This window comes from Lates calcarifer, linkage group LG20 (assembly GCF_001640805.2).
Source record: "Lates calcarifer isolate ASB-BC8 linkage group LG20, TLL_Latcal_v3, whole genome shotgun sequence".
NCBI classification, from domain to species: Eukaryota; Metazoa; Chordata; class Actinopteri; family Centropomidae; genus Lates; species Lates calcarifer.
In genome coordinates this window covers 6035916-6049751 of record NC_066852.1, presented here as the reverse complement: position 1 = coordinate 6049751, position 13836 = coordinate 6035916, and the positions used below count along the sequence as shown (strand labels likewise).

General features: G+C 41.0%; 1 protein-coding gene across 1 annotated transcript; it reads right to left on the bottom strand.

Annotated features, from left to right (window-relative positions):
- Positions 1 to 204: 204 nt before the first annotated feature.
- Positions 205 to 12667, bottom strand: exoc3l2a (exocyst complex component 3-like 2a). Its single transcript, XM_018692558.2, has 13 exons — positions 12497 to 12667; positions 8810 to 9378; positions 7677 to 7894; positions 6463 to 7201; positions 6238 to 6352; positions 6045 to 6155; positions 5825 to 5925; positions 5389 to 5499; positions 5119 to 5254; positions 4411 to 4533; positions 4140 to 4295; positions 2610 to 2731; positions 205 to 1087 (listed from the first exon to the last, which is right to left on the bottom strand). Exons 2-13 carry the CDS (start codon positions 9352 to 9354, stop codon positions 778 to 780), a joined length of 2787 nt encoding a protein of 928 aa, XP_018548074.1. The 5' UTR covers positions 9355 to 9378; positions 12497 to 12667; the 3' UTR covers positions 205 to 777.
- Positions 12668 to 13836: the final 1169 nt, after the last annotated feature.

Sequence of the window (13836 nt, the reverse complement as noted above, 5' to 3'; positions counted from 1 at the left end):
TAGCTCTAGACTTAGTGTCTGACCTGCCCATGTTCAGGGACCACAACACCTAAAGTTAGAAATAGGATAAACAATTGTACAATAGCATATCCATTCAGAGAGCTGACATAACTGTGACAGTATGCAGACAAACACTGTTCCAACTTGTTTTTCTGCAGAAATACAGAATGTAGTAATTATACCCACAATAACAGAGCTGCTGAATCTGTTTAATCTACCCAGTCAATGGGTTTTTATTACAGTTCCAGCAACAGATCCATTTCATTCACAGTGAGAGCTCAACACGTTTCCATTTCCATACACTATTTCCTTACATACATATGCACTATATACCAGGGAATGGGTATATATGGTTGGCTAAATACATGTTAAACAGCAAACATAGTAGATCATATTGCATTGCATCTGCTAGCAGTTGTTTCTGCAATGATGTGGAGCAATAAAAGGCTAAAAAGACCGGAGAAGTTACATTTTGAAGATTATTTATACTACTATTTCTGTATTTGTTTAGATCAGAATAAGAGAACACAGAGCATAATGAACTATTACAATACACTTGTCTGTTTCACATTTCCATTAAAAAATGCACATGTGGAGATGGAGAAATGTCAGTAAGTGAGCGTGTACAGTACGAGCAGTACCTGAGGTCAAGTTTTTTTTTTTTTTTAAATGGTCTGCTAACAATATTTGGTACAGTCTTTGGTCAAGGTGCATGTACATCTCATCAGTATGTTCACAGCATGTCTGTGACTACTCTCCTAACACAAACACCAACAGCTAGTCTTCTCTGTGGAGTTTATCTTCTATATTCTCAGCAGATTGAGGTGTTGCGTTTCTGGCACTTGTCCTGTGGTTTCGCCTTGGGCGGTGCTCTGAGAACCAGTTGGACACAGTCATGGCAAGGCGGAGAATACCCAGGCTGATGCAGTGCACCTCTGAGGTGATGGGAATGTCAGAAAAGAGGGCGTGGTCCCGGCACATGAGGGCACTGCTGCATTCAAAGTCTTTGACAATGTTGAGGATCTCCTGGCGCTCAGCCTGTCGCATCATCCCCCGTATGTTCAGCAGGGTGGAGATGTGCTTCTTCCTGTGAGGAGGAAGGATATGAGGAGGAGGATGAGGGGAAGGGAGGTAGACGGGTGTTAATGTGTTAATCGGGTCTGTTTGGTGTCGTCAAGGGCTGTCATGAGTTTGAGTAACAGTCACAACCTTTTGAGTCATAATATCTGTTTCTGGGAAAGAACAGATGATTCAGTATCACTTTCCAGTTTATCAGCTGTAACTATGTCATTGTTCAGCAAATCATTCTCTTTATAGTAATAAGAACATCTTGTGTTTATACATGTACATACAATTTTCATTTTTATATATTTTTATAATTTTGTACCTTTGTATCTACAGTAGTCTTTTGGCGCAACTTCAGAAGCATGCCGCACTCCATTTCACTTGATATTACTTGTGTATGTGACAAACAAACCTTTGAACCCTTGAATCCTCTTTTAGCCAGTTTGACTGGTGTTTATACTCTCAGTTTGATAATAATGTGTCCATAAATGTTGGTGATACTGGATTTCTAACGTTTTAATAAGCCACCAAGTCTAGTTTTTGTCATACTGACACATTTTTCTCAACCCGAGGAGCCAAAGATTCTTAAGGTAATTCTAAAGGTTCTTATTTCTGGCTTATAATTAAACTACAAAGTAATAGTAAATGATAAATTAGCCATTTATCAAGCCATTATTTCCAGTATACAAATGCTATGATGAGTGCCTTAATAGCAAGTGGCACCAAAAGGTTTTAGTTTTTGACAAGTCCACACCTGGCATTTAGATATGCCTGATATGACTGAATAAGGAGGAAAGACTGGAAGGAGGTTGGAAAGACTGACATGTATTCCCATGTGGAGGCACAGTCATGTGTCTATGAATGGACTCAGCCGCTGTTAAAAGAAGCACCCAGAAAACTCAAGGAAGGCCGGCAACCTTTGATCTCCTAAAATACCAGCAGGGGATGCCATGCAGTAAACAAAGGGGTTGATTCAAGCAGTGAGTTAGCATGTCCCCAGGTCTGAACTACTGTGTTTTACTCTCCTCTTCCACACCTCTCCTGCTTTGATTCCAAGTGTGGCACCAGTCTGTCTCCTGCAGAGTGGCAGGAACAGGAAGTACTCGGCAGCAGCTTCCTGTCTGCTCCGCAGAGGGTTATGCGTCAGACACGGTCATAGGTTGCCAACCGTCACCTGAGTCTTAATCTGTGCACAAACAGCGGCTATGTCTCCCCCCCCCCCTGAGGGCTCTCAGCCTCGTCCATTCTCAAAACAGACCCGCGCTCCTCTCCAAAAATAGCAAAGTTAATGTAGATATGTTTCCGCACTCCTTTTCCTTGTTTTGATCCATTGTGACAAAAAAAAAGAAAAAAAAAGACACATACATAGTCTTACAGTTTCTCTGCTCTGGCTAAGTGCCAAAAACAGCACTCTGAATGTGTAGCAGTAAGCATAAAAGAATATAAGACCTCTGGGGGTACAGTTCAGATATATCTGTTTTTATAGACGCTTCCTGGTTGCAATAGAAACGTTCCAACACTGTTGTTGTTGTTAAAACCCTCACCGAATATCTGGAAACTCTTTCACCAGGACAGCGACTTCCATCTGGATGGAGGGAGTGTCCTCCAGGAGAATGATGTCAGCTAGGTGGCAGATGATGCTGTCCAACCAGGATGAGCTTGATTCCTGAAGCACAGAGAAGACAAAGAGCATAGCAAACAATTTAACTATCATGCAACAGATATAAGTATTTATTACCACAGAAACATGGAATTGATATTTACACTGGACTTCCTTTTTGAAATGTATTTAAAGGGACTATAGGTAAATTTTCACTGCTTGGTTTCATGTCAGCAGTGGGTGGTGGTGGTGGTGGTAGTGGCTTGCCCCTGAGCAGTGTTACTTCTTCATCCTCTCGTGTTGAACTGAGGGCAGACTGGGCACTACAGTGACTCACTATCAAAAGTGACGAGATTGGTTAGCATGTTGACTTCAGTAGAAGGAAAGAATTGATAACGATAGACGCAAAACAGTTAACATTGCTGTTACTTTCCAGTGCCGGACACAGTTCTTAATGAGTAAAGGAATGAAATTTGATGCTGCACTTGCAACGTTTTATCTAGACTGGTAAGTACAATAATTGCTGTAAATGCTAGCACTGGCTATGTAGCAATAGCAAAAACTTGCATGTAGCACCTTTAACTGAATGTAAAGTTCACTGTACTTGTTATGTGTTCCAATGAGAGGTGTGTTTTGAAGAAGACGCGGCAGTTGAGTATAGAACCAAACATTCAGAGGAAACACAGAGTAATACCTCTAAAGGCCAGAGGCCAAACATTTAAGTGATTTACTAAGTGAATAACAAAACTCCACCTCTGTTTTTCTAGACCCTGTTTTTCCTTTGAACACTCAGGAAAGAGAAAGCTGAATTCTTTGGCTTGGCATTCACTAAAAATAACGACATCTGTTTTAGACAGTCATTAAAAACTTATCTGCGCTCACACCTCCACCCCAAGTTCCCAGTTTCCACAGACGCTTCATCTCACTCCTCAGTGAAAAAGGCCATCAAGGCCATCCCAGAGCCACATCAAAGCTGGCCAGCTGACAGGAACAGGAAGTTCCTTCTGAACACAGCGGCTTCCTGTTGTCAGCCGAGGTGACGGACACTTGTTTGAACTCACATACACAAAGGGGGCAAATGCCACACTGACAGGCCTAGTTGTTTTACAACCCAACGGCAAGTGCTAACGTAAGCCTGGTTCATCCATCTCCATCTCACTGACGGCAGCCATTTTTCAGAGCTCAGTCCTGTATCAACACTGTCTGAGTTATTCCTGACCTAGGAAGTTCGAGGGTCAGGCTCCATTCACAGCCACCAGGCTCTGCATTCTCCTCGCCAGCTCTGCTCAGTGTTTTGAACAATCAGCATTTTGAAATTAGTTTTAACACTTGGTGTCTCCTGAAAAGTAATAAGTGGTTCTGGTTTAGATGCAGTATATGTCTTTTGCAGGCTATATCAGTTTAAGTCTATCCTCTTTAATGACGTTGCCTGATTCATGTACGTAAATAAATATTGCATGAAGACCAGACTCACCAGATCTCTAAAGAGTCCTTTCAGCTGTTTGGCCTCATCTTGCAGACGGAAAGCCATCCTCTTCCTCATCTTGGAGGATGTGCAGATGACCCTTCCCCGCATGATGGCTCGGACATACTCCACTAGGACCCGCCGATGCACCTCACCCACCAGCGTCTGTCAGTCATTCATAACATTAATCACTGTTTAGCTACATATGACACAAGCAAATACTGCATTTTACCTAAACATTAAATTAAACATCAACTCTAGTTCATCACACAGATGTTACCTGATATGGAGGAGAGTCCATCCTTCTGAACTTCTTGAAGTGGTGTTTAATACTGGCTTCAATGGCCTCAAAGGCCTCAGTGTTGTTCAGCCATTTTCTCTTTATCAGTTTGTCAAAGAAAGGCTGGAACAACAGATTAAAATCTGATTAACAGAGTACACAATGTACATTTAAAGTAAAAATATTCAAGTACTGTGTGTACTTCAGTGCAGTTTTGAGGTATTTGTACTTAGCTTGCATATTTCTGTTTTTGATACTTTATATTTCTGTGCCACATTTATCTGATAACTGTATCTGCTCATTATTTAGACTAAAATCTTAAATACAAAACATGATCATCCTATGAAATATGATGAGATTTTAAACTAAAAGCAGCCAAAAGTATTCAAACTAGACTCAAGATGCAATTCCTATTTACATGTTTATGAATTAAAAATATAGATATAAAAATACTGAAATAAAACACAGGTCTCATCCAACTGCATAATTTGTACTTTGCCATTTTACTACTTCATTTTTACAGTGTAAAATTTTGAATTTGTGCTGTGTTGTGTTGAGAAATTTGAAGAATTTTACCAATGGCTCACCTCAGAACATGTGCAATGTTTTCTAACAAGTTTTAACAAAATAACTGTATTGACTGTTTGTGGGGGTCTTGTCACGGGGAGCATTAAGAACTGAGATGATACTTGCTAATGTCTTTCTCACCCTGATATGCTCGAACAGCCTGTCAGTCAGTACCCTCACTGACTGGTTGATGATCCTGTCCAGGGAGGAGTTGGCTCTCTGCCCTGACTCCTCGCTGCCCTGTGGATCACACTGCCTGCAGCGCTCCACAAAGGATCTGGAGGACATACCGGAGATATGAAGCTGCACTTTCAGCAAATTACTGCACTGCTTTCCCCCAGAAATATAATTTAAAAAAGATAATGAATGACATTTTTCAGTTGAATAATGTTGCCATAATTGTTCGTCTACCTGAGAGGAGGGCAGCAGTTGACTAGAGCAATGGTCCTGGAAACATATCCGTCCCCTCGGTCTCCAAATTCTGCCTGAGTATCATGAAACATTTCCACCTTCCTCTGAAAACTGAACACACAGAGGTTTTGTTAGAGCCTATTGAATGCTAATGTCATCTTATAAAATGATAAGCTTGTCCTGTAAAAACACAGGATCCTATCCATAAACCTGAAAATACTGGCACATTCAATAAAGCCCTTTGTTTAGTAAAAAAAAAAAAAAAAAGAAGAAGAAGAAGAAGAAAGAAAGAAAGCACTGTTCCAACATCAAATGTTTTTGCAAACTGCCTATCATGCAAGTTAAATCAGGACTTTCATTAAGTTTGCTATAACCCAACTTTAAGATTTGCAGAATGTGTCCCTGACTTTATTCTTTTCTGATAGCAGGTACTCACTTGTAGAGAAAATCAGCCAATCCAATGAGACTACAGCGAGCCACTCTTGCCCCTAGAAACTGGTTCACAGATGTGGATCTGTCCAAATCCACCTTTAGTCTCTGGAATTGTGAGAGACATGAGTGATAAGAAAACAGTATCATAAAAAGACGACTAAAACCATTTTAAAAATCACTTAAAAGTCAGTTTCCAAGAGTGAAAATGTTGTGTGACAGTGTACCTGGATGACAGAACGTGCTAGATGCGACTGATACTCCTCTATGTGCAGAGTCTGGGCCCATCGCCTCTCCTCTTCATCCAGAACCTGAATAAGCTCTGTTGTCACCTTCTCCTGAAAATAACAGCAAAAAATGTAAATGTGTCTACCATCAAGATTTTCTAAGAAACAGAAAGGCAAAAATAAAATTCCTTACCCTCACAATACTGATGCAGTCTTGTTCCAGCCTGTCCACTGTATCCTGAGGCAGAATGGGTTCCAGAGGGGTGTAATTGATAGGTGTAGCTGTGCCAATGGTTCCGAGGACATCCCTGGTGGAGAGTGACGAATCATTACTAAACCAGTTCAGCTTTCAGGTTTGTAATCAAAGTCTGAAATGTCATTGCTGCACCCAGGTTCACAGTCTAATGAGGTAGCCTACCTGTTGTAGATATTGTAGAACCAGTCTAGTAGTGAGTAGACGTCTGTAATCTGCAGCGGGCCGCTGGTTATAGTCCGAAGACGTTTGGCCACAGCTCGATGGTAACTTTCCACATACACCTGGAAGGCAGCAAACTCCTCTGGGTAAATGGATACAGCATTCCTCCTTGCTGCATCAAGGTCATCCACCATCCGGCTCCTCAAGCGCTCCAGGTATGAGGCCAACTGACCTGCCTGGGTATCCACCTGATGTGGCAGGCTCCAGTCTGCAGCCTCTGCCACAGCCTGCCTCCACTTCATCTTCAGTTTCCGGGGACGCTGACTGGGCTGGATCTGCGGACCCTCTCTTTCCGGCTTGGTCTCTTCTCTCAGAGCCCAGGCAGCATCAGCATGCTCCTCTTGTTGGATCACCAGCACCACCAGCCCAAGGTTGGGACCAGCGCTGGGCTGGCGGAGGGACTCCCGCACCACATCCCACATTTCCTTCTGCAAGGCCTCATACAGGAGCTCCACATCTTTAGCCTTCCTCCGGCTTGAGTCCAGCGTTGCATTGGAGCTGAGGGAGTCATCAGTGGAAGAGGATGATAAGGTGATCATGGTGGGAGGGGTGCTGGGAGCAAGAGTTGGAGTACTTGGGGTTGGAAGGAGAGACAGCAGCTCACACTCTCGCTCCAACTCCTGAATGTGTGTGTCGGCCAGGAGAAGGTCCCTGTGGTTGACCAACTGTAAGATCTCCAGGACTGTGGGGGGGGGGGGGCAAGAGGAGAAAAATATTTATTTGCAACATTCACAGAGGGTTGTCCAAGCATAAATCTGTTTTTATGGTTATTAAGTAGTTGTGCGTGTGCCTGATTGGCAAATTGGGATGTGTTGCTCACTGTGAGCAGTCTGCTATTCTGAGCAAGGTTCCCTGTGGAGTCTGTGAACAGTAGCTTGGTGAACATTTATCTAGAGGAACCTAGGGTAGAAGGAAGTGTGCTCATTTCCTGATTTCACAGCCTGTTGGTGATTGAACCCAGTGACTCAGGGATCTGGGGACCTCTCACCCTCATCAGAGAGTTGACAAGGATCACAAGGAAGTACTATTGAATCTTGACCTTGAAGAGAAAAGTTCTCTAACACAAGGAAAACTATACAAAGATTCTACTGGGTCATTTGATGCATAAATATAAGTCTGTAATCTGCATTTAGATGTTTTTACACCTTGATTATTACCTGAGAGTGGCTCTCTGGTTTTGACCACCGGTTCCTCCTCCACTGTTTCCTCCTCGGCCTCTTGGGAGGCCTTGTCTGACATGGATTCCCTCTTCAGCTTGCCCAGACTGACCATCCTGAGGAAGGAGGGCCGCCTGGAGGCCTCCGCCTCAGTGACTGCACTCAGGTCCCCACAGGGCAGGCTCTCTCTGCGCTCCTCCTTACGTCGACCTGTAAAGCTGCACAACATCCACAGCAGCAACAAAGAACATGAATGACTGGTGCAGGGAGTTTGAGTAAGAAGATATGGATGGCATGATTGCATGACTTGCAGATATAGGAATATGAATGGGAATGACTTTGAGGAGACCTGAGGTTTGTATTGTACTGCGCTGTGTGCCCAGAAGCAGCTTCAGCTGGAATGCTACATATTCACACATCTGCTAAACTGTGCTGCTGCTGAGTATGACTGCCTCTGTTAAAAATAGTTCCATTCAGTAAGCACAGTGAATACACAATATGTCACAGAAAAACAAAAGAGGTTCCGTAGATCAACATGCTGTGATGGCATATTACATAACTCCTCAGGAAATAGGCACATTATATGCTGTTCTATTACTGACCAGCAAAGGTAACAAGTGATTTTCCATTTTTCACCCTTTTCTCTGGGACTCTAATTCATCATTTCTTGGAACTTAGCTGTTCCAGAAGGCCTTGACTCTGATTTGGTTTGATTTGACTTCTAGTAATATTATGGGATGTTATTTGCTGTTTATTTTTAGATACTCTTAAAATGTGCTTTTGTAAGTATCAAAAAAAACTTTATTACAAGCTTTATCCATAATTAGATTTTGCTTCATCTGATGGATGCATTGTTGCAGAGCCTTTAAGAAAGGCTTTTCTATGTAGTGCATTTATTTTTTTTCTCTTTTTCCCTTTTTGATCTCAAAACTCATGAGACTTTTGGTTTATACAGTATATACTGTATACCTTATACAGTGTAGATTGTACACTACCATCTACTACTTCCAAAAATGCTATCTATGACTGCTGAAGCATTTATACATTTATGCATTTATGGTCTTGATGTTAAATCACAAATCAAGACAACAGCTAAAGTCAGATTTGAACACATCCCTCCCTTCCCTCCTCACCGGAGCAGGGTCATAATTCCCTCTGAGCTTCTGCGTAGTCCCTTCCTTTTCTCCCTCTCTGGGGGGAGTGTATTTGAGTCTCCAGGGCTGTAGTGTGGAGAGTTGTTCCCCCATACATTGCGTCCAGATATGCGGAGCCCTTTCCCCAGTTTTCCAAGGGTTTTGAGGGGTGACACTCCACAGATCCTCTCCAGAGTCCCTCTGAGGGGTTTCCCTTTAGGGTTCCCTGCTCCGTGCCTCTCTGCGTTCACCTCGTTCTCCTCCTCTTCTCCATCACGGGAGGATCTGAGCTGGAGGTTACCCTTGACCTCCCCCATGATGAGGCCCATGTCACCCTCGTTCCTCTCGTCCTCATCCAGGTCCACATCCTCAAAGGGGTTCAGGTTCTTGTTCAGATCCTTCAGGTCATTCAGCTCCTTCAGGTCATTGAGATCATTCAAGTCCCTGAGGTCCAGGTCCAGGCGGGGCAGGATCAGTTCACCGTTCACTCTGGGGAACTCGTGACAGCTCTTGGACCTTCCCGGGAGCTTCTTCAGAATGGGCATGGTTGCAACTGAGATTTTTAAAAACTGCAAAACAAGAACAGTGTGTAAGTTTTTGTGAAAAGGTCAAATATGTGAGCATCTGATTATCAGATCAACTTTAGTATGAACTTTTTTCAAAAAACATTTATTCAAACCTTATCTGGCGTTTGATTTCAAATTAAAACAGAACCCATATAACAGAGGATTAAATACCAGGGTATCTTGCAAAATACCTTTTAGTTCCCTGTACACATGATTCTATCCTTAGAAAACAGTAAGCTGGAAATGTGTGACCGCAAACTGAACTTATGAAATGTGGAAAACAGTTTTTCTGGTGATATACCAGCCACCAGACAGTTTATATAATCAGAATCAAAAACATCCTTTCACATGCTTGTTATGTAATGCACTTCACTGCGCAAATAGGAAATATGTATTCAAAATATTGTTGCATTTACATGTGCTGCACTGCAACCTTACATAAATACTATACCACTTCGAAACAAATAATTACGTCAAAGAAAGGCTGACCTGCAGCTTGTTGAGAATAAGCAAGATGTGAGTGACAGAAAGGTTATATAAAGAATAAGATTCATTGTGAAGTGAACTTCTGACTATCTATCACTTTGAAATGTAATAGGACCTAGACATTTTACTATAAGATGAGGGGGAAATAATCAGGTTCCCTGATTGAAATGTATTCTGATCTTGTAAAATCCAGGATCAGAGGTTAAAATTTCTTTCTCCTGTTAATTTGGAGAATCAGTGATATTTTAAATAATTTACAAATCATATCATTTCTCTCTCACTGAGCCCAGTGAGTTACTTTATCAGAATTTTAAACTAACTGCTGTTGTTTAGTCAAATAAGAAGGTTAAAGAATGTCATATAAACAAAAACACATTTTTTTATCTTGTCCTTGCAGATTTAATGGCTGAGAACTATTGATTTCAATAAAATCTTATTATACAGAGCTACATTGAAATATTATGTTGTAAATAACTCTTACATTACTGAAACATCTCATTTATACTCTCATATATAATGTCAATGAGAGCTGATTCATATAAAAGAAATCACCAATTAGTTCCTTGTTGAGTTGAGGCTCACAAGCAACCTCCATGTTTTTTTATTTTCTGTTTCTATTTTTTTTTTTTTTTTTTTTTTTTTTTTTTTTCATTTTTGTTGTTTGTTTCCCCCGTCCATGCTGGCTGCAAAGAGATCACCTCCTAGTTATTTCAGTGTAAGAGATGGTTGGATGAAGTCTACTGTCCTTGCTCTTTGTAATCTTTAAGTTCAATTAACTGCAGCAGAGTTAAACAAATTAAATGGGTATTTTCCAGTTGTTGATTTTACAATGAAATTTATAGTAATTTGTGTCACTGTCCTTCCTATTCAGCTCAGCAAAGAAACAGTGCCCAGGAAAACGCAGGGATTTTTATGATAAAGAGACTTAAACTTTGGACGACAGCTAACTCAAACTAATTCATATTCAAGCCTCATTAGTTTTAACTGTACCCTAGAATGCATTTTCATATTTTGTCCTCATCTCTTGCACTGAAATCTCATTAAGAAGGGATCTTTTCACAGCCAGTCTGGAGAGGAGGAACAATTACAGCGATCAAAAACTGTTCCAATGCACACATGGGCATGCAAGTATTGTTTTAAGAAAGACTTGAGAGAGTGTGAACCTATCCTTTCCACACTGCTGTTTGTAGTCACAGCCATCACTGAAACCAGGGGCATTGTTGAAGAAAAAAAAATTGTTGAGTTTTCATAAGCCCTACATCAAAAATCCTTTGACTTTCACTTTTTCATACACAATATTCTGAACATGCAGCCAATAGATTTATTTCCAAATAATCTGATCAATAAGACAAATCTTGCTGAAGGCTAAGGGTGCTGAGATGCAAATCTGGGGGCATCTTAAAAAGTGAAAAATGTTAATGTTATCATTTACAAAGTCAGATACTGATATATTATTCATTTCAAGTCTTTTTTTGTACAATCCACATTCATTTTCTCTGTGTCACCTCTGGCCAAGGTGCTCCTATCTGTCTATGCACACCTGGAAGCTTCCTTGTGTAAAGTCATCTGCAGATTTTTTTTAGTGGATTTGAAACAACAATCATCACAAGCAGACCTATATACTGAAATCATGCTTACAATTAATGTCTTTAAGTCATTTAGTAACCCTATGGAGAAACTGAAATATGTCAGTGAAGAAGAGAAATGACTCTAAATATATAAAATGTCCATGTTACTGTCATTACTGGTTCGGATTGTTTGGTACTGTTGGTACTTTCTACTACTCAGGTTTGAAATGAAAAATCAAATATGATGCATCTTATAAATATAACCATGAGTTCTATATTATATAGTGCTGCATATGGGTAAAGAAAGCATAAACTCTGTTTAAACTCTATCTCCATATTTGTCAGCTTTCATGCAATATGCTTTTGTATCATGCATGTGTAGTTTTTCTATGTTTGAACTTGTGTGTGGTGCTGAAGCAACTTAATTACACTTTGATAACCTAACCCTTTTTACTGTTTATCAGCCTCTCACAAGAGTGGAGGACAGGAAAACACTTGCGAACAACTGGAAAGGATTTTATGCCTCCCTCAAAAGCAAAACATTTTCTTGAGAGAACAATAGGCCATATGCATCTGACAGCTGACATCACTAAAGGATCTCCATCAGTATTAAACAGCTGTAACAATTCAGCCCTCATTCAGATCAAATATAATGGTGTCAACTAAAATCAAACCAGAAGTGATGAGAATATCCCTCAAATGTGAGTTTTCTCACTATAACGTGACAAAAACAGTAAGTGAGAGTGATTTCCTCAATTACAAGATCGTCACTGAACAATACAAACAACAGGTTTTATCAATTCTATCAATGAAAATTTCAGTTTAAAACCTATGTCAACAACACAAAAAATGGATGAGCACCAATTATTGACTGGGTAAATAACTAGAAAAACAATGTCCAAATACAATATTCTCAACAAAGAAACACAATAATATGAACACTAATATCAAACATGTTTACCACAGAAAGCATGAAGGAACAAAAATAATTCCCTCACCCAAAACATATGAAAATGAAAGCATCTGAAAATCAGATACTGTGTGAAAGTGCAGAGGATGAGACTTACCTGATGAGTTTGCCTTGCAGTGTTTTAGTACAATGTCATCCTGGAGTGTGCTGGCTGTGTGGGCTGCCAGGCTGTGAAGTGTGTGCATGTGTGTGTGTAACTGATGAGTGTGAGAGCGTGTCCGAAAGTATTCGGTGACTCAAGAGAGCAATGTGGCTGCCTGTAGTTTCCTGACGGGCTCTATTGTGGTGGAAGGTGATATGTTTTCCTGAGGAAAGGCCCGTCCCGTCCTTTCTCCCCCTCCTACGCCACTGACCCCCCACCCCTGTCCCTCCGTCCCCAAACCCCCACACCCGCACCCTAGGGACTCTTCTAATTACACTAATTGCATTAACTGTACAGTGAAGGAAGATAGAGTTGGACAGAGCATTCCCCTGCAGTGTTTTATGTTTTTTATCAACTCTACACACTCTGTGTGCATGTGTGTTTATGTGTACGTGCATGATGTGCCCTGACTGATTTGTAGTAGAAGTAGATAATGAACTATGAGGATGATTCAGTGTCCTTGAGTCTAAATTCCATTCATACACCATCTGCAGTGTATTTTCCCCCAGCGGAAGACTTTAACTGGACAGATCTGAACTAAAATGACAATCAACACTCTGCTGCCGCCACAGTGCTTCAAGGTCACTGTAGTCATGATACGGCTCTAATGTCATGAAAAGAACAGAGCTGTAAGAGAAAACAATTTACAGATATATGAGTGTGTGTGTGAGAGAGGGAGGGGGAGAGAGAAAGAGAAAGAGAGAGAGAGAGAGAGAGAGAGAGAGAGAGAGAGAGAGAGAGAGAGAGAGAGAGAGAGAGCACAAATGGCTCAGATTTGTATTGTTCAACTTTAAAAAATAACCAAGCAAAGCAACATGTCAACAAAGTAAGGTACCCCATGGTTTAACATTTCCTTAACATTGCTGTGCTCACTGTGGCTCTATTCTGCCACCCAGTGTACACTCTGGGATAGGACAAGAGTTAGAGTCCCTTCATACATGAACACAATGAAGTGGACCTGTTAATTTAACTGATAAATCATCTTACCAATCCATGTCATATGATATAGAGCTTCTGTAAATTCCTCCTCTCTCAGCTACACCCCTGAATGTCATGCAACCAAACCTGTGGTTCACCATGACTTTCATTGGTATGAATATGCCAATATGGAGAGGCTAACACAGGAGAACTATGTTCTCTATTTTTAGGTCCTGTCAGTATTTGTGCTGTAGCATTTCAACTGGAGAGTCTTTAGAGACTTGTTGGGGCAGCCAAACAATACTGAATTGCTATAGTCCAGACAAGAAGTAACAAATGCATGGACTGTCAGGCCGAGATTAAAAGGCAGGACTCAG